Source organism: Castor canadensis, chromosome 7 (assembly GCF_047511655.1).
Source record: "Castor canadensis chromosome 7, mCasCan1.hap1v2, whole genome shotgun sequence".
NCBI classification, from domain to species: Eukaryota; Metazoa; Chordata; class Mammalia; order Rodentia; family Castoridae; genus Castor; species Castor canadensis.
The window spans coordinates 19,525,071-19,550,844 of NC_133392.1; the positions used below are offsets into that span (position 1 = coordinate 19,525,071).

Consider the following 25,774-nt stretch of genomic DNA (forward strand, 5'->3'; position numbering starts at 1 on the left):
CAACCTCTTAATAATCTAGAAAGTTTACTATGTTGTTTGCATCACTCAAACGTAAGTTTCATAATTGTTAACTGTGGGCTGTTATTTTCATGAGTATATACTACACAGAAATCAGTGCCTGCATGCCAGCAAGTGTTCAGATATTTGCTGAATGAGTATGTACACTACTTCTTCCCAAGAAACAGGATATAGAAAAAAAAACCTACTAGCCTCAGTTTTCCAAGGATATATACTTTCTAATTCTAGAACACAGGAACAAATGAATGTAGTTATGTTAATCCTCCTACAAAAAACAACTATGGTAACTTTATTTACATATACATGTTCTATGGTCTTGGGAGTAAATGTAATTTTACTACAACACTTATTACACCCTTGTCCCCCTGAATTCATTTAAGCCGATCAGGCTTGGCGTTTTGGTGCTGCTGGTGTTTGAACTTGCTAGGCAGGGGCTCTACCACTTGAGCCCATCCACATTCCTTTTTGCTTTAGGTATTTTTCAGATAGGGTCTCAAAAATTTTGCCTTGGTGGGCCTTGGGTTTCAATATTCCCAATGTCCACCTCCCGGGTAGCTGGGATTACAGCCTTGAGCCACTGTGCCCAGCCATCCATTTCTTAGTTACCGTTACACACACAGCTGCAAACAATCTCTTCCCAAGCAGAAACTTAAAAGGACATGCTCACAGCTCACAACCAGTCAATGTGAGACAAAAGAACACTGTACTTGCTCAGAGAGGTACTTCCCAGTTTCTGTATCTGGGAGTTGGGGGACAGCCATAGCAATAAAACAGCTAAGAATTTTATTACCTATGAACAGGAACACTATCCAAATAAAAATAAAAGTATATAAACTATTTATCACAGATTCAAGTCTTGCTCTTAAAGTTTTGTACATATTATCTTGCATTTGGCTTAAAAGAAGGAAAGATGTGTTAAACTGTTCAAAGTTTTAGTTAAACCATAAATTTAAAAAACTTAGTTAAACCAAGCTTATGGTTTTTCAAATTGGAAGGATTTGGCTTTCGTCTGCTTGACCTATTTCAACCAGGGCAGGAGAGATTCTGAGGTTTAGATGGTGAGGCAATACAGTGGAATAGAAAGAATACAGATTAAGTAGTCAGATAACTCAGGTTTTAATTTCATTGATGACATGATACTGCATGTGTAACTCACTGACTTTGCTTATATAGTCTGTTATCTTCAAAATAAAAGCAATGGAATCAGGTGTGGCTCAAGCAGTAGCGTACATGCCTTGCAAGCATGAAGTCCTGAGTTCAAACCCCAGTACTAGGAAAAAAAAAAAAAAAAGGAAAAAATCAGCTTTTTTGCTTAATGTACAACCAACTCAAAAAAGGAAAAGTGGCAAAAACACCAAGATTGTCATGGCAGGTTTTTAAAAGTTAAGAAATTTGCATCTTCCATAAAGTCCAAAATTCATGGTTGAGATGAAATCCTGGTATTCTAAATTATTTTTAAAAATTTTTTAGAACAATAGAGAGAAAAAAGGCAAAGCTATAAATATGCTAAGGTAGTCAAGGACAAGAAAACAACTTGAAGTCTTCCTTTGAAAGAGTATGCAGTACTATACGTTAAAAAGCTGGCAGTTACGTGATACTCAAATGCACTGAAAATGCAATCTCTATGAATGAGTAATTGAACCAGAAAACATATGCATACACATAAAATGAAAAAAGCAAGCTAAAATTCTCAGAAATCTTATCTACACTACCTAATGAATGTGATAACACTATGCCTTGTGAAAAGCAGATTGTACAAAAACAGAAAAGTTGAAAAATTGATTTAGTTTTCATCTGCAATCCAAATAAAGGATAACTTGGAAGAATTCTTGGGTGTGCGGTTGTTCTTTTGACATTGACATTAAAGGCAAAAATGTATAATTTATTAATTGTTTCTAAGACAATACTCACTGAAAGAAAACCAAAGTCTGCGAACATCTTGGAAAAAGGTGGTAATTACCCCCAAATTCAGGCTCATCCTTAATTCATGTTAAGATTTTATTTTCTATAAACCTCTACCAATCCAAGTACATAGGTACTTTTTAAAAAGGCGATCAGTGTTTTCAATTGCCTCATGATAGCTTTTACTCAGCAGTTGCAGGAAGCGATTCAAAGGTTGAAAAGAATTGAATTCTGAATGGAACTGGATTTTTTTTTCCAGAGCAGACGTGAACTCTATTAGCAGAAATACCTATGTGTCTGTAGCATCTGTTTGACAATAAAGATTATAGGCTATTCAATTTTCCATCAAGAATAGTCCTAGTTAAAATTACATGGACTCTATGGGCTGGGGGCATGGCTCAAGTGGTAATATGCTTGTTTAGCATGCACAAAGTCTGGATTTATCCCCAGATCTGCATAAATAAATTAAACAAATATAAATAATATACATTCAAACTGCAATGAAAAACTTCAGCAGAATAACCCCCAAACTAGAGAAAAAACAAAGTTTCTTGACAAAGTGGTCAAGAAATCAGGTCAGCCTGATTTGAAACACATAATCTTATTTTGATTTTTTTCAACCTTGTGCTTTTGCCATTTCTCCTGTAGGAATTAAAGACCCTCAGGTGCCAAAAACAGACACATGAGACAGAAAAAATTTGATAAGGCAAATTCTTTAGATCAAAAGGGTGCAACAAGCATGTACTCACTCCAGCTGAGCAGACATGCGGAGCACACAATGGCTGACAGTGGCTCCTTATATCCCTGATGCAGTTGTACCTGCCCCTCACCTGGGATTTGTCCAGGTCAAAAGTTCACCATATTTCTTGATTGGCTAAAAGGCTTAGGGGATGGGTCAGGGCACATAATTTGACGGGCAATTTTCGTGGGCAATGGGACTGTACAAGAATCTGGAAGAAAACAGGAACCCTTTAAGCTATACAAGTCACCTAAAATGGCGACCTAAGGAATTTTAAGTAATCTAAGAGGGTGACATATACTTTGATAGAAAAGACTTTTTCTTACACTCCCTCTGTAGTATATTCAAACATATGTACACATAAGACTAATCCCAGTCTGAGCACGTTTTTCTTGGAGACAGGATCTAGCTATGTACCTCAGGCTGGCCTTGAATATATAATCCTCCTGCCTCAACCTTCTGAGTGCTGGGATTATAAACCGGAGAAATCATGCCTGGCTCTGAGTGCTACTTTTTGTCATAAACACAGCCATTAGATTCTTAAAAACTAAGCATTAAAAACTCACTTTCCTTTTTTTTTCCCCTAGGTAACATTAAAATTGGGATTTTCTTAACCACTTTTTAAATTAGTGATAAAATGTGAATTTTTAAGAAGAACCCAGAAAGATTATTCTCTCTCATCTCAGCAGGAACACTTGAAAATAACTGCACGGCAAGTGAAATCTTTTAACAGATTTCTGGACACTTGTAATGCCTTCTGAAGATGTTATTTGTATCTGCTCAGATATAATGCATTTATAATTCAAAGCATAATATATTACCCAGATTTTTTAAACTCCTGTAAAAACCAGTTTAAGAGTTTAGTGTAATCACTTTAATAAACTGAATTCACAGACAATAATTGCTTAAATTTAATCTATTGCTTTATAATAATATTCTTTAACTCAGGGTCTTTTGTGTATTACCTTAGAACCCCTCCTAAACACTGGCATTCTTATTCCTAGGCCTGAATTTTGCTCGCAAGGCTAAGACCATGATGGACCAGATCATTAAGTCTGGGTCAAAGATGTGGTAAAAACAAAAGCACAAACACCTTGCTAGTTATCACAAAGCTAGTCTATTCCAGAAAATTAATTACAAAGTAAAAAGATAACAAAAACAAAAGAGAAAAGTCCATTTAAGTGGAGGTGTCAAGAAAGCAACTGACCACTTTAATCTGATTAAATAATTGATTAAATAATTCGAATCTGGAAAAGAACAAAAAGTTTAAAAATTCAGAAAAATAAGTTCAATACATAGAGTACAATTCTAGAGAGAAGATTTACTACAATCAAACTTGAATGAAAGTACGAACAGTCGTAAGATTATTGAAAAGACAATGAAGAGTTGCCTTTTTCTCTATCTGGCACATTCCACCCAATTCTATGGGGAAATAAAATTTCTCCATTTCTATTTCAGCTACTCAGTTTTTGTAAGTTCCACTCTATGTACACAGAAGTTAATTGTTGGAGTTCACTAAAATCCCATTCTCTTCCAACTCTATACTATTTCCCCAGGGAATCCTTGTTTCAATAACTATCTTTATGGTGGATTACATTTCCATTATTTTGGCAGTACTCAGTTATGAAACAAGGGCCTCGAGCTTGCTATTGTTTGAGCCATACCCCCAGTCCAGGTCTAACTTTCTCAGAACCAGATTAAAGTACACAATTGTTTGACATTTCTACTTGCTGTCCCACAGGTACCAGAACACATCATCTCCCAATCATCAAACTAGTTTAGTAAACACACCCAAACACTTAAGCCACATAGAGTAATCTTACAATTTGATTACCCAACCAATCAAATTCTATTTCTTCCTAAAAGGTCCTTTAATATTAATTTCTCCCAAACCCTACTGCTACAATCCCAGTTGAAGCCATTGTTATCACTCATCTGGATTACTCCAACAACTTCCCATCCGGCTTCTTGGCCTCTACCTTTAATTCACTTCAATCCATTCTTTTGAAGGTAGCCAGAGTGATTTTAAAAACTGTATCAAAGACTCTTAGGAGGAAAGACAAAATTTAATCATGTTCACAGGATTAATACTTCTTTGGTAAAATTTCTCCAATCAGTTTCTATTGGGTAGGATCTTCTTTAACCTTATAATTTTATTGTGAAATATTTAAAAAAGAAATAGTTCTTATCTTCCCACCCCCCAAAATAATCCTGCATTCAGCTTCCTTTTTTAGTTACTATGACATCAGACATGACAGCTGAGGAGTGGACTTTCTTTTGAAAGGTTGCAGAAACAAATAAAAACAAGCATTTTCATTATGGCACATGGAGAACATGAGAGAAGGCTCTCTCTAGGACTAGAAGGCTGAGAGAATGGGCAAATAACTCTAATAAGTCAATGTCTACATCACAGGACAGACTTCATTACATGATGCAGCAGTAAAAACACACATTAAAAAAAAACCCTGTAACTTACGGTTTTATAAATAGTAAATTTAAACAACTATATTAAAGGACAGTGGTTTGACCATACGTAATATCTTGCTGCACTGTTTTTTGTGTACCTAGTTTTGAATACCTTATATGTGTCGTTTGCCATTTGAATTTTCCACATCACACGGTAAATCATTTCTCAGAACACTATTTCCTTTCTTTTTGAGACAGGATCTTACTATGTAGCCCAGGTTGGCCTCAAACTCACTATATAGCTCTGGCTGGACTTGAACTCCATCCTGCCTCTGTGTCTGAATTGCTTGAATTACAGGCAAGAATGTACCACTATACCCGGCTTGTCGTTTTTGTGGTTTCAACACAAAGCAAAGATTGATTTCATCTCTGACTATAGTTATACACAGAATCAAAAATTTTTAAAGGACATACTAACAGAACATTTACAGAAACATTGAATAGACTAACTTACTAAAGAGATAATTTTTACAGTCAAAATAACCAACAATATAACTCAGGTTAAAATTATATTTTGTGAGGGCTGTTTATATTGTTTAGCCTTGAATCACAATTCAGAATATTTAAGTATTTAACAGTACAAAGCCTGTTCAACATTAATGGAAATCCAATCGGTACTAGAGGAAAAATTCAAACCGTTAAATGCTTTGTTGTAAGGGGAGAGCACATACAGGAGATATAGGAACAGGTAGAGAACCCAAAATATGCAAGTGTTTGATGTCCCCACTCCAGAGGACTTAATACAGAAACCTTAAAACAACAGATTATCATGAGCAGGGGATCAGGAACCAACGTAAAGATCAGTTAGAGTTGAATCAACATGGGTCGTAACACATGGGTACACGAAAGCAATAGGAATCTGTCTGTACAGCTATCCTTAACTCAACTAGCAAAAACACTTTGTCTCCCTTATTATGCTTATGTTTTTTCTTCAACAAAATCAGTGATAAGGGCAGAATGGGACCTGCCTGGAACTGAGGTGGGGGAAGGGGGCAGGGTGGAGAAATGACCCAAATAATGTATGCACATGTGAATAAATGAACAACAAAAAATACTTTGTTGTATTCTTATTTAGCAATCACAAGACAACTTCCTCAACTATGTTAAAAATGAGTTTTGAGGCCGAGAGTGATGGCACAGTGGCTCATGGCTATAATACCAATACTTGGAAAGCAGAGATCTGGAGGATGCTTGAGGCTGGCCATGAGCAAATATGTTAAGAACCTTTCCAAAAAGAAAACCAAAAAAGAGCTGGAGACTTGGTTTAAGATAGTAGCCCTGAGCTCAAACCCCAGTACTATCAAGAAAAAAAAAAGGAAAAAAAAGTGAAGTGGAAGAACGGAAAATGAATATATATTAATATATTCTCTATTAAAGATTAATCTTAAAATAATTATTTAAGCCATAAATATAATACTCTCTTTAGTAGAGGACAACAGATTTTTAAAGTACTAGCTAAATGAACAGATTAATTTCTTTAAAATCATGATGCATAACACACAAGAAATCTAAGACAGTCACTGATAAATTAGATTTTTCAGAGTATACATACTATACACAATGTCCTACTGCCATTTAAATATTACTCCACTATTAGAACTGTTTAGAACAGAGCTCTAATAAGTTGCACAAAGACTGAATCTCTCTAGTCTAGTCAAATTAGTACCACTGTGCAAATGAGAAAAAGCTAAATAGCTCCTCTCAAGACTCCTTATGTCCATCTGTCAGATATTTGAAATAACATACTAACTTTGTTAAAACTAGGAACTTTACTAACATCTGCTAAAAAAAAAAAAAAAAACCTGTCACAATAAATACACAAGCCAAAGATGTAAATGAACACCTTCCCCCAACACATAATACTGTCATAGCTGCACAAACTATAAAATCTGTTACAGGACAGCCCTGTCCCCAACTTCAGAGACTTTCTCCTCCCAAATGTGAAAAAGTACCCAATCTGAAATACTATAATCTACTATCTTCTTAAAGTCTTAATCACAAACAGGTATTCATATTCAAAGCAGTTTATATGGAGAATGTACAGTGTTAGTGGGATAATTAACAAGCGAGTACTAGAAGAAAGTATCAGGGTAATGAAAACCAACTCCATTAAAAAAAATTTTTTAATACCCTATTTTTAAGACTTAAAAAATAAACCCAGAAATGTTTCTTCAAAACTAGTGTTACAAAAAGGCATTTAATAACAAAGTACTGATAGCTATTTAAAACACTGATATTCATATATATGTATTATGTATTTGATAGTACTGGGGTTTGAACTCAGGGCTTCACGCTTGTTGGGCAGTGGCTTGTCTTAGCCACACATCCAGCTCTTTTTGCTGTGATTAGTTTTAAGACAGGGTTATGCTTTTTGCCCAAGCCAGTATGGACAGCAATGTTATTTTAGGCTTCTTGCTAAAGTTAGGATGACAAACACATACCACTGTGCCCAGTTATTGCTTGAGATGGGGTCTCACAAACTTTTCTGCCTGGGCTAGCCGCTAAACAGCAATTCCCTCAATTTCAGCCTCCCAAACAGCTTCTAAGTAGTTAGGATTACAGGTGTGAACCACCAGTGCCAGGTCATTCTTGTATTTTCTTAACACTACATACAAGATACTCCTTTAGATACCAAATCAATGTCATATTTTTTGCCCTATTCAAATTCTCAAGAGACTAGATAATCAACCAATGGTTTGTCAAGCTTTTGCCAAATTCCCAAATGTGAAGGCTAAACTGATCAAAAGAGTAAAGCAAAAGTTTTGGTATGCTATCTTATCCTCTGAACAGGAAAAAGAAAAACATTCTTCATGAGTTACTTGTTTCAGCTAAATTAGACTTCAGGAATTTATCCTGCTTCTTTTGGATTGTGCCACTTGCTTTGCAAAAGTGACCAAATGTATTGATTTGCCTGAGAGAATTCTGATAATGGCTGTCAGTTCCCCCAAAATTACTGATAATGCCCTTTCCCTTTCAATTTCAAAGTATCCCATTTTATATACTTAATTATTACTCACTCTTACTAATAAATATTTATAAATTTTGCAAGCTGAAATTCGGGCTCAATATACATGGCTTCAAAATAAAAGATGAAAAACAAAGGGCTATATCAAATGTTATCACAAATAACTAGATAAAATGTGATGCATAAGAGTTTATCCATTTTATTTATTTATTTGGTGGTACTGGGGCTTGAACTCAGGGCCTACACCTTGACCCAGTCCACCAGCCCTTTTTTGTGATGGGTTTTTTTGAGACAGAGTCTCACAACTATTTACCTAGGTGGCTTTGAACTGCAATCCTCCTGATCTCTGCTACCCAAGAAACTAGGATTGCAGGTGTGAGCCACCAGCACCCATTCAGTTTATCCATTTTAAATGACTCAGGCTATACAAGACAAATTAGAAATTTACAATTATATTTTTAGAGCTCATTCCAATGGCATTATGAACCTTTTAAATATAAGAACAAATGAACAGTTTAGCGCATTTTCCTCCCGAGTTTTCTATCTTCCACTGTTTTCATTAGCATCCAAATCCATAAATGATTCAGCATCAACCTTTTCTTTGTGTATGAAATAGTCATTTGGAATTTAGAAAGTGCTAAATTCACACAAAAGAAAAACTTTTGATATTACTATTGCCCATTTTCTTGCTATGGATTAACAAATCAAAGTTTAGATCAATGTTTTGCAGTACAACATTCTCTCATTTTATTTACTGAACCTCAGAAATTAACATAATTTCTTTAAAAGAAAGTAAATTTTCTGGATCTGCCAATTAGTCCCACTGCAATTTGAGGGAAAAAGATTAGCTCATATGTAGTTACTCAACAATGTTCTATTATTTTCAAACTATTTCAGTATCTTGATTCCACAAGGATATCCTAACTACAGTCCATTCTAGTGTCTTGGTAGAAGATATAGTGAAATTAATGGGCTTTTACAAGGTGCCATCCATACAGAAGATACGTCTTATTCATTTTAAAATAAAAAATTTTTTAAAAACTACACATTGCTTAGATTTTACAGTTATCATAGAAGCATTGCTTCTATATGTAAGATTGGGATAATTTTATACTTCTGTTGTAGATTAATATAAACAAAGGTAAGGGAAACAAATTGCTTTAAAAACTATTTTCATTTTGAGAAATAATAACCAGAAAAAAAGACAACAGACTACTACCTTTAAAGTCCAAGTTCCATCATCTTAATATATAAACATACCAGATAAGGAGATTTTTTTAAAAAACACACATACACACAAGCTCTAGGTAGAGCTGTAATAAACAAATTCCTTTTATAAACAAAAATTTAACTGAAAAGCCACAGTAGATGGAAAAAAGAAAGGATATTACTTGGTAAAATCCAGTGACATCTACAATAGTTTACAGCACATTTAAGCATTCTAGGGTTTTATATCTTTACCTGCCTTACATTTTTTTTATTTGTTCTTTATAAAATTGCCAGTTATGAATGTAGATTTGACTTCAAACCTAGTCCTGACCTTGAATGCCAGGAAAAAGCAAAAGAGTCCAAATTTCTCTTAATATTATAGTCTTAATTAAAGAAAAAAGTTTTGTTTAGAACACAATGCCCAACAAAATTGGGGGGAAAGGGGGGGGGAAAGAAAACCCAAGCAGCAATATGTAATTATATATAATAGTTATTCATTATATAGTAAGTGTTTTCAGAATGATAACTAGAATGCACTTGCTCTGTAAGTCTTCTCAATAATTAAACTGACTTAAGACCAACACTACCAAAAAGAACAGCACTATATAAGGGGCACACATTTACAATTTTGCTAGTCTTAAAAGGCAGAAAAGCTAAAGAAAGAAAATGTATTAAATAGGACATGCACATCTGACATAACTTCCACAGAACTACCAATGGCTTCTATGCAATGTGCCTCTTTTCCATAACTGTATTACCAACTACCAAGAGAGAAGAGATGAGATTAAAAGTAATGGTACTGAACTGAATTGTTTGAAGCCAGTGCCCCATATTTGGGGAAAAGTGCATTTAGTTCAGCAGCAATATAGCACAGTGTGAAGATATTGTGCTTAAGACACAGATATTCCAAAACAGAAAGATGTACAAGGCAAGTCAAGATATAAAACCATAGTACACTGTTAAATAACCTTGAAACATACATATATTGCAGTTTTCAAAGAAAGACATTCATTTCATTGTACAAGGATAGGGAAAAATCCTCAAAGTTACCTATTGTAGTTTATGATATAATAAATACATATCTATATAGCATTGTATATACATATATAGAATGTGTTTGTGTGTAATTTATTTATTTGCCAAATTTCTCTGTTAAGTTTTTGTGGCTCTGCAACTCTTAGGAATAAAAAAAATTTTTTTCACAAGTTTCTGTTCTTCCAAGTTAAGAAAACATTTATACTAGGGAAGATTTCAATACTCCCCCGCACCCCCCCAAAAAAAAAAAAAACTTACTTCAGATCTTTTGCTTCACAGTTCATCAGAGAAGCAAAATTAATGGAATTCTAGATTTCTGATCATATATTTTCATTTTGCCAGTTGTTTCAAACAAAACAAATATTTAATATTTAAACCAACTGATGCAAATTCTTTAAGAGGATTAAGCTCTAATTTTGACTGATTAGAACAGAGCAAATCAAAACGAACAAAAAATTCCAGTGATTTCCTCTGACTATAAAGAATATATAAAATTTAAATCTCCAATTTTAAAATAAGTTAAAGAAAAATTCTAGTTTCAGGGCCTAAGATACTATGAAGATTTGACAATTGGTATTGGGAAAATATATATGAAAAGTTGCAACAAAAGCCTTGGCCGTATTTTTCTTAAGAGAAAAGATAGCTAACTATACTATCTCTGTTCCTTAAATTTTAGTAACTTCATAATTTGCTGGCAAGTTTTTTTACACAAACTGGTATTTCAGATTACACAAAGGAAAAACATCTATCAAATTTAGCAAAGAAAACTTACATAAGCCTTTTTTTGTACAGAATTAAAAAAAAATCTAAATGGCTATAATTCCTCTATTAGCAGAAACACATAATGCAGTCTTTATAAATCTGCCATATATATCAATATCTACATAGATAGATACAGATATGAAACATCAATGGCAGCTTATTTTTGAACAGTGTGTGGGACCAGCAGATTTCTATCAAACCATGGCACGATATGGACCCTGCATCTTTAAGAACTGAATGATGAAAGAAGGTCCCCCAGCAACAATCTGAGGTGGAAGGTGACTAAGTGGACAGTTCTCAATACTCATGATTGAAAGTTTGCTGCAGAGAGCCAGCTCAAAGGGAAGGCTATGCAGGTTGGGGTTGTCATTCAAATACAGTTCTTCTAGGTTCTCCAGTGTACCTGTTTTAAAAACAAAACAAAACAGTTACTTTGTAAAAATCAGCTTAAAAAAGTTCACCTGTGCATATCCTGGACACCACATATATTTAATACCTATTTCTAATCTGTTCCCTTGGTAAAACTTTGCTGCATATTAAATTAAGAGATTTTTTAAAAAACCAACATGCCTTGACCACAATTTATACCAACAAAATCGAACCCTTTTTTTTTATGGTTGTTTTATGTTTGGAGTTTTCTGAAAATGCTTCAACTTCAGAAACTCTGACAGCTTAGCATTCGTGATGTATTTTTAAAATTCTAGAAATTATTATAATATTCAATGTTTACAATGACCTTATGACACTTTCTCACATTAATACAATGTGGACAGCTTTTATTATTTGGTATTATAGGACAACAATCATATTTGGTTGTAAGCTAAAATCAATATATGCAGACTTTCAAACTTTTCTTAGACTGTCTTAGCATAGTCAAAATTTCTCAAGCACTTAAATGAGGCCAGCTAAATAAATACACTAAGAAGATAAGTGTAAACTTATTTCATATATTTCTAATATTAAATGTCAAAGTTTGGATTATCTGACAGTGATATTTATTAGAAAAGTAGTAAAACTAACACAGCAGGTAATGGATTTATATACACGTAAAATACTTAAATTTTAGAATAAACCTGTAAGAACTAACTTATAACTCTTAATTTTTTTTTTGATGGTACTTGGTTTTAACTGAACACTGTGCTTACAAAGCAGTTGGTTTGCTGCTTAAGGAACACCTGCGGTCCACTAACTCTTCTTATTTTATAGGTAGAAATTAGAGGCTCACAGAGTTTAAGTGTCTTGCTTAAAGTAACAAAGCTGGTAAGTGGCAGAGTCAGATTTTAAATTGTCTACCATCTCAAAATCATTCTTCACTACTTATCTATAGTGATCCTGGGACAGCACACCATAGATAGCAGAACATAATACAAAGACTTGTTAATTTAAGAACTACTGCTTAATCACTAGGCAAAGTCAATCAACTCTCTTTGGAAAACAATTTGTGCTGCCTAAAAATTTATGACAGTCATGTTGAATATATGAAATAACGGATAAAAAACAGTTGGAAAAATTCTGACATACATCTAGATACTGATATTAATCAAATATTAATATTAACCCTAAAGCCCCATAAAGAAATATTCTTTCTGAAGCTGGGGATGCTGGCATACCCCTGTAGTACCATATACTTGAGAGGCTGAAGTGAAAGGATCACTTGAGACCAGGAGCTCAAGAGCAGTGTGGGCAACACAGAGAGAAATCCTTTCTCAAAACAACAACAACAAAAACCCCAAAAAGCCAATAAGAAAATAATATACTGGTTAATTAAAAACAAAACCAAACAGAACAAAAGAGAAATGTTCTTTCAGTGTAATTTAATTCAAGCCTGAATCATTTTTAAAGTTGGAAGCAACTAAATTGGGATTACATAAAACCTATTAGAAATACTATATACTAAATCATTCTCAAATACAGTATTAATCCCAGTATCTCATGAGGAAAATTTAACCAGTATCAACCAACCAACACCAACTATTGGTACTCTATTTTAAAAAATCTTAAAACCTGATATGTCTAAGTTTACAAAAATACATTTGTTAAACTTATCTGAAATACTGTTGGAAAGCACAAGAATAAATTATTAGTACAGAGTGAAGCATCCATTCAGTTCCTACCAATTTCCTCAGGAAGATGAGTGAGTAGGTTCTCTCCAAGGCCTAGATGTGTGAGATTGGTAAGATGACCAATGCCTCTGGGAAGAGTACTCAACTGGTTGTTTGTCAAAACTAATTTCTAAAAGATTAACAAAATAAAAGTTACATAGATAATTCTAACAACTGATGGAAAATTAAAATAACACATTGACTAAAGAATAAAATAAATTAACAAGGAAATGAAATTGGATGAGACTCACTAAATTTATAGGGTTTTCTTTCAAGATGTATCATTTGTAAGGAGGACAAAAGCAGAAAGGTTATCTGCACAAATTCACCATAATGCTATAATAGAAATTTATGTGCAATTTGCAATGGATTCCAAAAACTTTAATCATGCAATAATAAAGTCATCGGGATAATGTTTTACCTGTAAATCCTTAAGATAAGCAATTTCATTTGGCAAGGACTCCAATTTGTTCTCTTCAAGATCCAACTCTCTTAACTTTCTAAGGTTTCCAAGACCATGGGGAAGCTTCTTTAGAAGATTGTTTGATAATATTAGAACCTAAAGAAAAATTATTGATAATATCTGCAACTCATGAAGTGATATTATATATTACTGTGTGTGATTAAGATTTATTGAGCAATGCTAATTTCCCAGACAGTGAACATCAAGGGTTAACATTCAATTTTAAAACATAAAATTTGAACCAAAAATCATATGTTCTCCCTCATATGTGGACATTGGATCAAGGGCAAACACAACAAGAGGATTGGACTTTGATCACATGATAAAGCGAAAACACACAAGGGAGGTATGAGGACAGGTAAGACACCCAAAAAACTAGGTAACATTTGTTGCCCTCAATGCAGAGAAACTAATGCAGATACTTTAAAGTGACAGAGGCCAATAGGAGAAGGGAACCAGAACTAGAGAAAAGGTTAGTTCAAGAAGAATTAATTTACAAGGTAACACACATGCACACCAAAGCAATGCAAGTCAACTCCCTGTATAGCTATCCTTATCTCAACAAGCAAAAACCCTTGGTCCTTCCCATTATTGCTTATACTCTCTCTTCAACAAAATTAGAGATAAGGGCAAAATAGTTTCTGCCTGATAATGAGGGGGTAGGGGGGAAGAGGGAGGGGGCGGGGTGGTATGGGAGGGGGAAGGGGGGAGAAATGACCCAAACATTGTATTCACATATGAATAAAAGAAAAAAAAAACATAAAACTTTAAATTAACTAGTCTAAAAATTAAAAAAATAACCCACCATAGTTAGTGGAAGATGATTACTCAATTATGTCAAAACTAATGAAAATAAAGGAATTTTTTTTATTTAACATTTTTATTAGTATATTAGTAGAGGGGGTTTCAATGTGACATTTCCACATATGCCTACAATATATCTCAGTTAGGTTCACCCCACCATCATTCTTTCTTATTTCCCTCCTCCCTACTTAAAATGATTTCAACAGGTTTTATTTCCATACAAGTATATAAAATACATTAACCACTTTCATCCTCCTACTAGTACCCAACCCCTAGTAGGACTTGTTTTACTTTCCTGTCCTTCGTTTTCTCAAGTGAATATTCATTATTCGAATGGGTTTCACCATGGTATTTCACCTGCGAATATACTGTACTGTAATCAGATTAACCACCTTTATTACTCTTCCTTAATCTACTGCCATTACCCCCTATTATTTAACAACTTTCTGTGTTTCTTTATACCATCTTCTTACATGGAAGTATTTCAATTATTCACTATCATTCTGTCTTCCTCTTCCTCCTCCTCCTAGTCCCATCAAATAGCTCCAACTACTGCAAACATTTTCCTTTTGTGTGTGTGTTTGAGAGAGAGAGAGACAAATTGAGAGATTATGTCTGTATATGTGCATTCACTTAAATTTGGATCTATCTTCCACATGAGAGAAAACACGCGACCTTTATCTTTCTGAACCTGGCTTCTTTCACTTTAACTTGAAGATCTCCGGTTCCATCCATTTATCTGAAAATGATTCAATTTCATTCTTCTTTGTGGCTGTGTAATAATCCACTGTGTATACGTATCACATTTTCTTAATCTGTTCATTAGTTGAAGGGTATCTGGGCTGTTTCCATAAATTGACTATTGTGAATGGTATTGCACTGAACATGGATTGGCAAGTGTCTCTACACTTACATTCCTTCAGATATATGCCCAGAAGTGGTATTGCTGGATCATATGCTAGTTCTGTTTTTAGAATTACTTTCCATGGCAGTTGCTCTAATTTACATTCCTACTAACAGTATATAAGGGTTTCTGTTTTACCACATCCTTGCCAACATTTGTTATGTTCATAATGCTTGCCATTCTGACTGAAGCGGGGTGACGCTTTAATGTGGTCTTGATTTGCATTTCCTTTATGGCCAGGGATGTTGAGCGTTTCTTCACATATTTATTGGCCATTTCTACTTCTTCCTTTGAAAATTGTCTGTTCATTTCATTTTCCCATTTCTTCAGTGGGGTTGTTGATTCTGGGGGATATAGTTTTTGAGCGTCCTGTACAATGTGGTGATTAATTCTTTGTCAGATATATACTTAAAGATTTCTTCCCATTCTCTAGACTGTTTGGTCTAGTGACTATTTCCTTGGCTGTGCAGAGGTGTTTTTGTTTGATGCAGTCTGATTTGTCAATCCTTTCTCTTAATTGCTGAACTATTGGAGTTCTATGAGGAAGTCATTGCCTATGCCTGTACGTTTCAGTGTTTTCCCTAGTCTTTCTTATAGTAGTTTCAAAGTTTTAGGTCTTACACTTAGGTCATTGATACACTCTGAATTGATATTAGTACAAGGTGAAAGACAGGGATCAAGATTTCAGTCTTCTACATGCAAATATCCAGTTTTTCCAGCACCATTTGTTGAACAGGCTGTCTTTTCTCCAATGTACCTTATGGGCTCCTTTATTAAAAATAAGATGGCTTTATCTGTGTGGATTTATGTCTGGGTCTTCTATTCTGCTCTCCACTGGTCTTCCTGTCTGTTTTTGTGCCAGTACCATGCCATTTTTATTGCCATGGCTCTACAGTATAATTTTTAAGTCAGGTATTGTGAAACCCCCAACGGATCTTTTGTGCTTCCATAAGATTTTTAGGATTGATTTTTCTATCTCTGTGAAGAATGTCATTGGAATTTTGATGGGGATTGCACTGAACTTGCAGATTGCTTTTGGTAGTATAGCCATTTTTACCACATTGATTCTGCAGATCCACGAGCATGGGAGATCATCCCATCTTCTGGTATTTTGTTCAATTTCTTCAGTGATTTGCAGTTTTCATTGCAGTGATCTTTCACTTCCTTCAATAAATTTATTCCTAGACTTTTTTTGAGGATTGTTTACCTGATTTCTTTCTCAGTCTGTTAATCATTGGTATATAGAAGAGCTACTGACTTTTGGTATATTGATTTTTGTATCCTGCTACTTTGCTGCAAGTGTCTAAATATTTTTGAAGGAGTTTTTAGGTCTTTTAGGTGTAAGATCATATTGTCTGCAAATAATAATTTGACTTCTTCCTTTCCTATTTGAATCACCATTTTATTTCTTCCACCTGTCTAAATTGCTCTGGTTAGGAATTCTAAAACTATATTGAATAAGGGGGGGGAGAGTGAACATCCTCTTCTTGTTCCTGAGTTTAGAGGAAATGGTTTCAGTTCCACCCCATTTAGTATGATGCTGTCTACAGTCTTTATTATGTTGTACATTCTTCCTATTCCTATTTCTTCAAAGCCTTCAATCTGGAGGTAGAATTGAGATGATAATGTGTTTTTGTCCTTGCTTCTGCTTTATTGATTTACATATGCTGAAACATCCTTGCATGCCTGGAATGAAACTGACTTGATCATGGTGTATGATCTTTTTGATGTGTTGTGAATTCTACTTACCAGTATTTTACTGAGAATTTTTGTGTCTATGTTCATTAGAGACTGGCCTGTAATTTTTCTTTCACATCCTTGTTTAGTTTTGGAATGATAATAATACTGGCTTCATATAGTGAATTTGGTAGTATTCCTTCCCTTTCTATCCCATGGAAATATTTGAGGAATGTTGGTATTAGTTCTTGTTTAAAGATGTGGTAGAATTCAGGTTCTGGGTTTTGTTTGTTGGGAGATACCACTTTAATCTCATTGCCTGCCATAAATCTATTTAGATAAATTATGTTCTCTTGGCTCAATTTTAGTTGTTCAAATACATTTAGAAATTTATCAATTTCTTCTACATTTTCCAGTTCATTTGAATACAGGTTTTAGAAGTATTCCCTAATCATCTTCTGGATTTCATTGGTATTTGTTTTGATATCCCCTTTTTCATCTCTAATTTTATTAATTTGAGTCTTTCCCTTCCTCCTTTCAGTGAGATTGTCTAAGGGTGTATCAATCTTATTTATCCTTTTGAAGAACCAATTCTTGTTTTATTGGCTATCTTTTTTTGGTTTCTATTTTATCTGTTCTGGCCCACATTTTTATTATTTTTCTCTGCTAGTTTTGGACTTAGCTTGTTTCTAGGAATTTGAGGTGCAGCACTTGGTCATCTGATACATCTTTGTGTGTGTTTGTTTTTATGCAGGTACTCCCTTAACACTAACTTTACTTTACTTTACACCATAGGTTCTGGAATGTGTTTTCATTTTCATTAGGTTCTAGGAACTTCTGGGCTTCACCCCCCTTATTTGAAGACAATGATTCATTGGTTATTCACCAATTTGTTGTTTAGTCTCCATGTGTTTGATTATTTTCTGTAGTTTCTTTTGTGGTTCAGTTCTACTTTTATTCCATTGTCATCTAACAGGAAATGGAGAATTATTTTAACTGTCATATTTGTTAAGACATGCTCTCTGTCCTAAAACATCATCTGTTTTGGAGAAAGTTCCATGGTCTGCTGAGAAGACTGTGTATTGTGCAGTATCTAAATGAAATACCTTGCAGATGTCTGTTGAGTCCAGTTGGTGTAGTGTGTCTATTAATTCTGAGGTTTCTTTGTTGACTTTCATCTGGATGACCTATCTATTGGTTAGAGTGGAGTACTGAAATCTTTCACTATTACTGTGTTGGAGTCTAGAGTCTTTATCTGTGCTTTTGAATGCAGTAGTTTTTTTGTTTTTAAAATGTAGTTGGGCACACCAATGCTTGGTGCACATAAAGAAATTTTATTTCCTCTTGATGAAGTGTTCCCTTTATCAATATGAAGTGAACTTCACTGTCTCTTCTGACTAATTTTCATCTGAAGTCTGTTTTATCAGACACGAGTATATAGATACTCCTGCTTTTTCTTGGGTCTGTTTGCTCAGATCTTTTTCCACCCTTTCACTCTAACTCATTGTCATTGCCAGTGACATGTATTTCTCATAAGCAACAAATGGCTTGGTCTTGCTTTTTAAACCAACTTACTATTCTATGTCTTTCAATTGGGGAATTGAGGCCATCAACATTCAATATTAATATTGAAAGGTAGGTATTTCCAGTCATTTTGGTTTTTTCTGTTTTTCCCTATTCCAAAGGAAATAATTTTAACTACATTACAAAAAATATTCTTAAAGTATTATTTGTACTGAGATTCATATAGCTAATGTGTTTTGATATTGAATAATAATACTGTATATATTGTCTAACAGCAACTGATTATTTATTCTAAATCCCTTACAAATAATCACTTAAGGAAAGTATAACTTATAACTACCTCTATAAACCCATTGCAGTTATTATTTGTAGCATTTACTATGTTCCAAGGTTTCCTAAAAGACAGTGCAGAAAGAAAAAAAAAAAAAAAAAGACTGAGAAAGATCATCCTTGTTCTCAAGAAGTTATAAACTGGTAATGGAGTAGGGAGACAATAATGGGATTGGGATAGTAGAAAGAGTACTAAGTGGACAGATATACATAAAGTTTTAGCTAATTTTTATGTTCACTTATTTCCCACAAAGTTATACAACCCATTATTATCATATGCAATAAGACAAAAAAATACAATCAAGAAAATAACTACTATTTGAGTTTATTATTTGCAGAACACTGTACCTAAAGTATTATATGCAGAAGTGCATTTAATCCCAACTGCAATTCTGTAAAGTACTATTATCCTCATTTCACATCAGCAAAACAAAGTTTGGATTGGTTAAACTCTAAAGAGATCAAACTGGAATTGTTCCCAGATCTGTTTGACCTTAAAGCCAATGCTTTTAGCCATCACACCATATTATTTCACATTATTTAATAGGACTTTTAAAAAATATGGGATAGAGAAAAATTTTAAAACAGTATATATACTATTTTAGTAAGCCTTTTCATCAAAAAGATGAACATTCTAGGTACTCAGAGGCAGGGGCAATTCATTCATGACTAAAGAAGTAACAATAACATAGAAAAAGGTTTGTGAAAGAAAAACCTAGGATAATGAAGAGCATATTCTAGGAACTTGGAACAATACAAATAAACATACAGAAGGAGAAATGTGGACACTACATTTTAACAAGAAGTAGGTAGGTTCCAAGTACCACTAAAAAGAAAAAAAAAAAAAGAAGTAGGTAGGTGATTAGGTCAGAGTCATAGCACGAAAGGTTCTAAATGCCAATCTGAATAACCCATAATTATTTTGGTGGGCAATGTTGTATTTCTTAAAGAGAATTAAGGAAAAACATTACATATTAACGATGCTACATTTTAGAGAGTTTCCTTGCAAAGATACTTTGCAGCATTGAAACTTATCAACTTTTAGTGGACAAGAGTAATTCAGAAGTAGAGTAGACCCTTGGCATCTACAGGTCTAAGGAGATTGCCATTAAAGAAAACTGCAAATTAAAATTAAAGTTCAGTACTCTAAAATCACTCAAATTCACCTATACTAGGTCTGAGTCTCCTTAACTTGAACCCACATGGAATATGCTATATTACTGTTACAAAAATTATCATTGTATTCAATAATACTGCTCACTAAAAACTAGAACTGATTTCATGTTTTTTTATTTCAAATGCTTGATTCACTTTTCCAGTGAAGGACCCATGTCATAGCCTAAAAGGAAACCCAGATGAGCTCAAGATTTCTAGAGATGGTGAATAAAGGAGGAGACAAAAATATTCTTAGTACAGTAAACTAAATCACTAAAAGCCGCCCAACTTCACTAAATCTAAATTTTCATGTTATCACTTAAATTAAGCACATTATATGCCTTTTCTGGCTAGAAGCATTACCATAACTTTTATCTCGCTTTTTGATACCATTTGTTTGTTAAGAAGCGTATTTTCACAAAATTAAGTGCAGGGGAACACGCAACAGATGACAAAATGATTTCAATACGACCAATGATAACATGGGACTGAGAGTTTCTCTGCAACTGATCCAGGCAGGTAATGTGTACAAAGAAATTTACAAGTTGTTTCTGAAATTTGATTTATGTATTCTTATGTTTATTCTTGACTGTGTTTGGTCAAAACTACATGTAACCAATCTGCAAGTAAGGCAGGCTTACTATATCGAACCTAGACTAATTAAAACCTCACATCCCAGTAAGGTTGTATGCCTAAAAGAGCTCTATTTATGATCATTTTAAATTATGATCTTCACCCAATTAGAAAATGCTATGTTATCTTGAAACTTTATAAGTGAAAATAACTGTGGAAAGTCATGAAGAGTTCTAAATGCTCATCTGTACTCACTCACCTCTAGAGAGACTAGACCAGAAACATCCTCAGGGATCTTTGTAAGCTGATTTGTGGCTAAATTCAATTCAACCATACTGGTCCAAGTTCCAAAATCCAAAGGAAGAGATGTCAACTGATTGTCCTAGCAAAGACAAAACAAATCATTCTAGGTAGAACCACAAAAACAAAGTTCCATATTCTTTTTGGAAAGAAAATTCTTAAATAGAAAACATTCCCTTTGTCGATAACTATAGAAAGAAAAGAGGAGAGAAAAAACAAACTTAGGAACAAAAATACTGACCTTTCAAAATTTTTAGTAATCAGATCTTTGTTTTGACACTAAATTGGAAGGTTATTTCTAATGTGAATATTTTAATAGAAATAGAAAAAAAAATACACTATACAGAGAAACCATATGTGATTTCAAAGATTCTAGTGGTAAATATTTTGCACATTTTACAATAATGTACAGAAATCACCGAATAAAATGTTAATGTTCAAATTAGGATATGAGCACAATGGAAGAAGACACACATCATAGCCTAAAAAGAAACCCAGATGAGCACAGGAATTCTAGAGATGCTGAATAGTAAAGTAGAAGAGAAAACACAGTCTTAGGACAGCAAATTAAATCACTGAAACACTAAGAATCTACAATTTCACTTTAAAAATCTATGAGATTATAAGATATATTCATCATTAACTAATAAAAACAGAGGATAAAATGTATGATCCTAATTTTGTTTAGAAATTTTAACTGGTCCTCTACCTTTTTATTGTTTCCACATGTTCACTTTCCAAATGCATATCTACAGAAAGGAACTGGAGTTGACCAGAGTGGGAAGCTTTGGAAGTTTCCCCCAATTCCAGTTTCCCCACTATTATGCTTAAACAATTAAGGGGGCACTGAGAAACATCTCCATCACCACACTGTATGTTAGGGATATTGGAAATGGGAGTGGATGACTGCATACCTGTCCCAGGTGGGTATCAATGGTATATCCAACATGTTAATTTCTTGACAGGATTATTATTATTATTATTTTTGGTGGTAGTGGGTTTGAATTTAGGGCTCTCATGCTTGCTAGACAAGTGTTCTATCAGATGAGTCACATCTCCAACATTCTCTTGTTAATCTGCATTTTTCTATATTTACATGGAGTTTTCATTTTATTTTACAAAAAACATTCATAAAATTCCCAATTAGCGAATATCCACTTGAAAAATCTTTTATTATCTATTGCTATAATATTTAAATATTACTTACCTACACCCCAACTAATAATAGTTACAGTACTAGCTTACAAAAATTTACTACTGGTGCTTGTAGTGGAGGAAACTGTGAAGCTTCATTTTGACTCCTTCAAGAAAAAGTTATTGTTAAACATTTATTATGTTTGAGGAAAAAGTAATGCTAAGCTCTATGTAAAGTTTTATTTTTATTTTACTGAAAACAGTAAGCCTTTCTAAACTTAACACTGTAATGACCAGATCCATAAAAATGTATAATCAAATACAGAAACTAAAGACCGCCTGGACCATTGTGTTCTATACCTATTAAAAAATAAACACAGAATTAATGCTCTTATTACTGCATTAATAACTATAACTGCAAAATTAATCATATAACTAGACTGGTTAACGAATTTTATGCTTAAGATTATATTATCTTAAACTTACTAGTTCACTTACAAACATTCAAAGAATTATAAAAGATACATACTACATTTATGACCAAGTGTAGTTACAACTAAGAAATTATGTATTTAGATTATAAAGGACCGCGATTAAATTGAATGGTACATCAAAGACAAAAAGATGTAGTACATGACAGAAATACACTGTTTGGAATCAAGAAACCTAGGCTGACTAAGGTGACTAAGGTGACTAAGGTGGATCATAGTTTGAAGCCAGCCCAGACAAAACATTAGCAAGACCCCATGTCAACCAAAAGCTTGGAATGTTAGCAGGTTCCTGTCATCCTAGCTACATGAGAAGTATAAATAGGATCGTGGCCCAGGCCAGCCTGGGCAAAAACACAAGACCCTACCCCCAAAAATAACTAAAGCAAGAACAGCTGGGGACAGGGCTCAAATGGTACAGAATGCCTAATAAGCTGAGGCCCTGAGTTCAACTCCCAGTACTCCTCTACCCCTTTAAATAAGAAAACCTAAATTTTCTGGATTCCTTCCTTAGCCATGAAATAGCTATGTGATGAACTCAGTTCTCTTCTCTAGGCCTAAAGCTTATTCATTACAAACTAAATCACTGGACTAAATAACTTTTTATTTCTTTTCTCTTTTCACAATCAGCTTTATTATAAATGTGAGGCCCATTTAATATAGAGTATATAGATAAGCAAAAAGAAACTGAAGTTCACCCATAAATAACTGATACCTAAAGAAAAACATTGTATTTTGGAAAACATTGGCTATATGTATTTGAATATACAGGTATTTATCACTTTTTTTTTTTGTGGTACTGAAGTTTAAGTATTTAATATATAATTAACTATATTAAAAATTGTCTTAGAAACTGGGAAGAGATTTTTACATGTTCTTCTACTTAATAAACTCAGAATATTGCAACTGATATTTATTTAATATTTTTCTAGCCTAGAGTATCAGTTTTGGTGGCTCTAAAATATTCCACTGAGATACATTACTTAGAAGAATTAAATCCTTATTAGCATTTAATAGTTGGTACCCATGAAATGAAACAGTTCTATAATAAATATCCTTGCAACTACACTTCTGCAGCCATTTATGATTATTTCTTAGGGACAAATCCCTATGGGTATGCAGACAGAGTTCTAAGACACTTGTTATCTGATAAAACAATTTTTAAGTTTTAGCAAAGATATATTTTAGTGTAATAGGATTAACTGGGGAGAAATTTGGGGAAGGGGCACATTTTCTGCTCTCTATGCAAGAAGTGGGAATGAAGACTCCTGAGTATTCTGTTATCAATTTAGACTCCATCAATAAGGAGTAAGTACCTATTTTCTACACCAACAGAGAAAATATAAATACTGGAATTAGAGTAATTCTCCTCTCCTAACACAACAGATGCTTACCTTCATATTCAGCTTACTTAGTACTTTTGCTCGGGAGAAAATTCCAAATGGAATTTTATTGATTCGATTGTGTTCCATGTTGAGGGAGTAAATGGTGGAAAACTGAGATGGACCTCCCACTGGATACAACTGGAAGCAATTTCTAGCTAACGTCAAGCTATTCAGTTTTACAAGACTTGATAACAGACTCTGTAAAAGAACAAAATTAAGTATAAGATTTAAAAGTGAAAAAAATATTATTTCAAATGTAACAGCAGTTCCAAATACAAATTCCTCAAAAGGCCTTGGAGGCAACAAACAACAGGAACCTGTTGGGCTAGTTCTGCAATACCTTATCTACAGGGACAATAACTACTCAGTACTAACAAGTTGTTGCCTTGCTGGTAGAAATTGTGGAGTAAGCTTTCACAAGCAACAGAAAATTCTCTTTTTTTCTTTGGCTTCATTTTATTTTAAACACCATGGAATAAAAGAAAACATGCTTTCAGGTGAGAAGTATCTCATGGATGGCCAGTTTGAGACCTCTACAGAGAAGAAACTGCAGTGTCAGCCAGTTGTGGTTTTTTTTTTTTTTTTTTTTTTTTAAGCAATATCAGATTCAAAAAATGATTATACTTCCTGATAAAGGACAATATGCTATTTTCCTATATGGTAAAATTTGAGGAACTACAAGTATTTATTAAACAAGTATTTACTGAATTTATAATCCTATCTTCCCCACTTTAGCTTCCTATTATGTATGTAACCAAAGTGCTTAGTGTATAGATACAAAACAATCTCTGACATTATCACTAAACTCTATTTAGGGAAATAAAGCACACAGACAGGAAATAATTAGAATACATAGTTGTGTTATCATCAGTAATAAGTTATATAGAATAAGCTCTAGGTCAAGGAAGGTAAAATTAGCATCCCCTGGGATGCCTGCTAGAAATGCAGGCTGGGTCCACTCCCATGGAATTGTAATGTTCATTACAAAAGACTCCCCAGTGATTTTATGCTCATTAAAAATGCTTGAGAAACTCTTGTACAAGCCACTAAAATAGTTTTGAATTCTGGCTCTATTATTTAGTAGCTTGTGACTGTGGGCAAGCTGCTTTTCTGAACCTTTATTCTTTTAAAAAAATAATAGTTCCTTAATTTATAGGTTTAGTGAAGACTAAAATAAAATACAGAAATAATTGTACAAAACCTGGTGTATACTCAGTGCTTAAATTAGAAATCCCTCAAAGGAAAGAAATACTAGAATAACTAGAAACATAGGAAGGAGGAACTAGGAACATCCTTCAAAATCTCATTGTTTTTGAAGGATGAAAAACATTTGTACTTTAAGAGTAGGAAAAACAAACATTCTAGATTAACACAGAAGGAAAAAGAAACAAGCACAATGTGGGGGCGGGGGGAGGACAAATGCAGGGAGAAGCCTCAAACTTTAGCTGTCCATCATGAGTAAACTGAAGAGTTAGCTTAGCATCTGAGGTGTCAGTATAACTGGCAATGAAGGGATGAAGTAACTATACAAATGAAGGCACAGTTAGATAGTACACTGAAACATGCTCTTTAGGCTACCCTTACACAAAAAAAGGGAAGAGTGCAGGTTAAGAGTGTTGCTTGAGAAAACCTTGCATGGCAGTCAACTTAGGAAAATGTCTTCAATCTATTTTATTGAGTTGCATGGCAAAAACATTCTTATTTTGTAACTGACTTTATTAAATTGACAATCTTCTATCACAAAATGAAAACATCTGAATATACAGAAGGTGAAACAGGAACATAGCTCTTCAATCCTTTATTTTTTATATCACAATGTGAAATGTGCAGGTAGCTTAT

At 33.8% G+C, this 25,774-nt stretch overlaps 1 protein-coding gene across 5 annotated transcripts in view; it reads right to left on the reverse strand.

Moving 5' to 3' along the window:
- Positions 1–787: 787 nt before the first annotated feature.
- The window catches only part of Shoc2 (SHOC2 leucine rich repeat scaffold protein), a 101,564-nt gene continuing 76,577 nt past the window's right edge, over positions 788–25,774 (reverse strand). For all 5 annotated transcript variants that reach the window (XM_020171557.2, XM_020171556.2, XM_074078319.1 and 2 more), the window contains 5 exons: positions 23,945–24,133; positions 20,888–21,010; positions 13,620–13,757; positions 13,211–13,328; positions 788–11,499 (listed from right to left, as the gene is read on the reverse strand). In XM_020171557.2, coding sequence (XP_020027146.1) covers positions 11,291–11,499; positions 13,211–13,328; positions 13,620–13,757; positions 20,888–21,010; positions 23,945–24,133 — 777 coding nt within the window. In that variant the 3' untranslated portion in view covers positions 788–11,290. The remainder of the gene's footprint in view (positions 11,500–13,210; positions 13,329–13,619; positions 13,758–20,887; positions 21,011–23,944; positions 24,134–25,774) is intronic.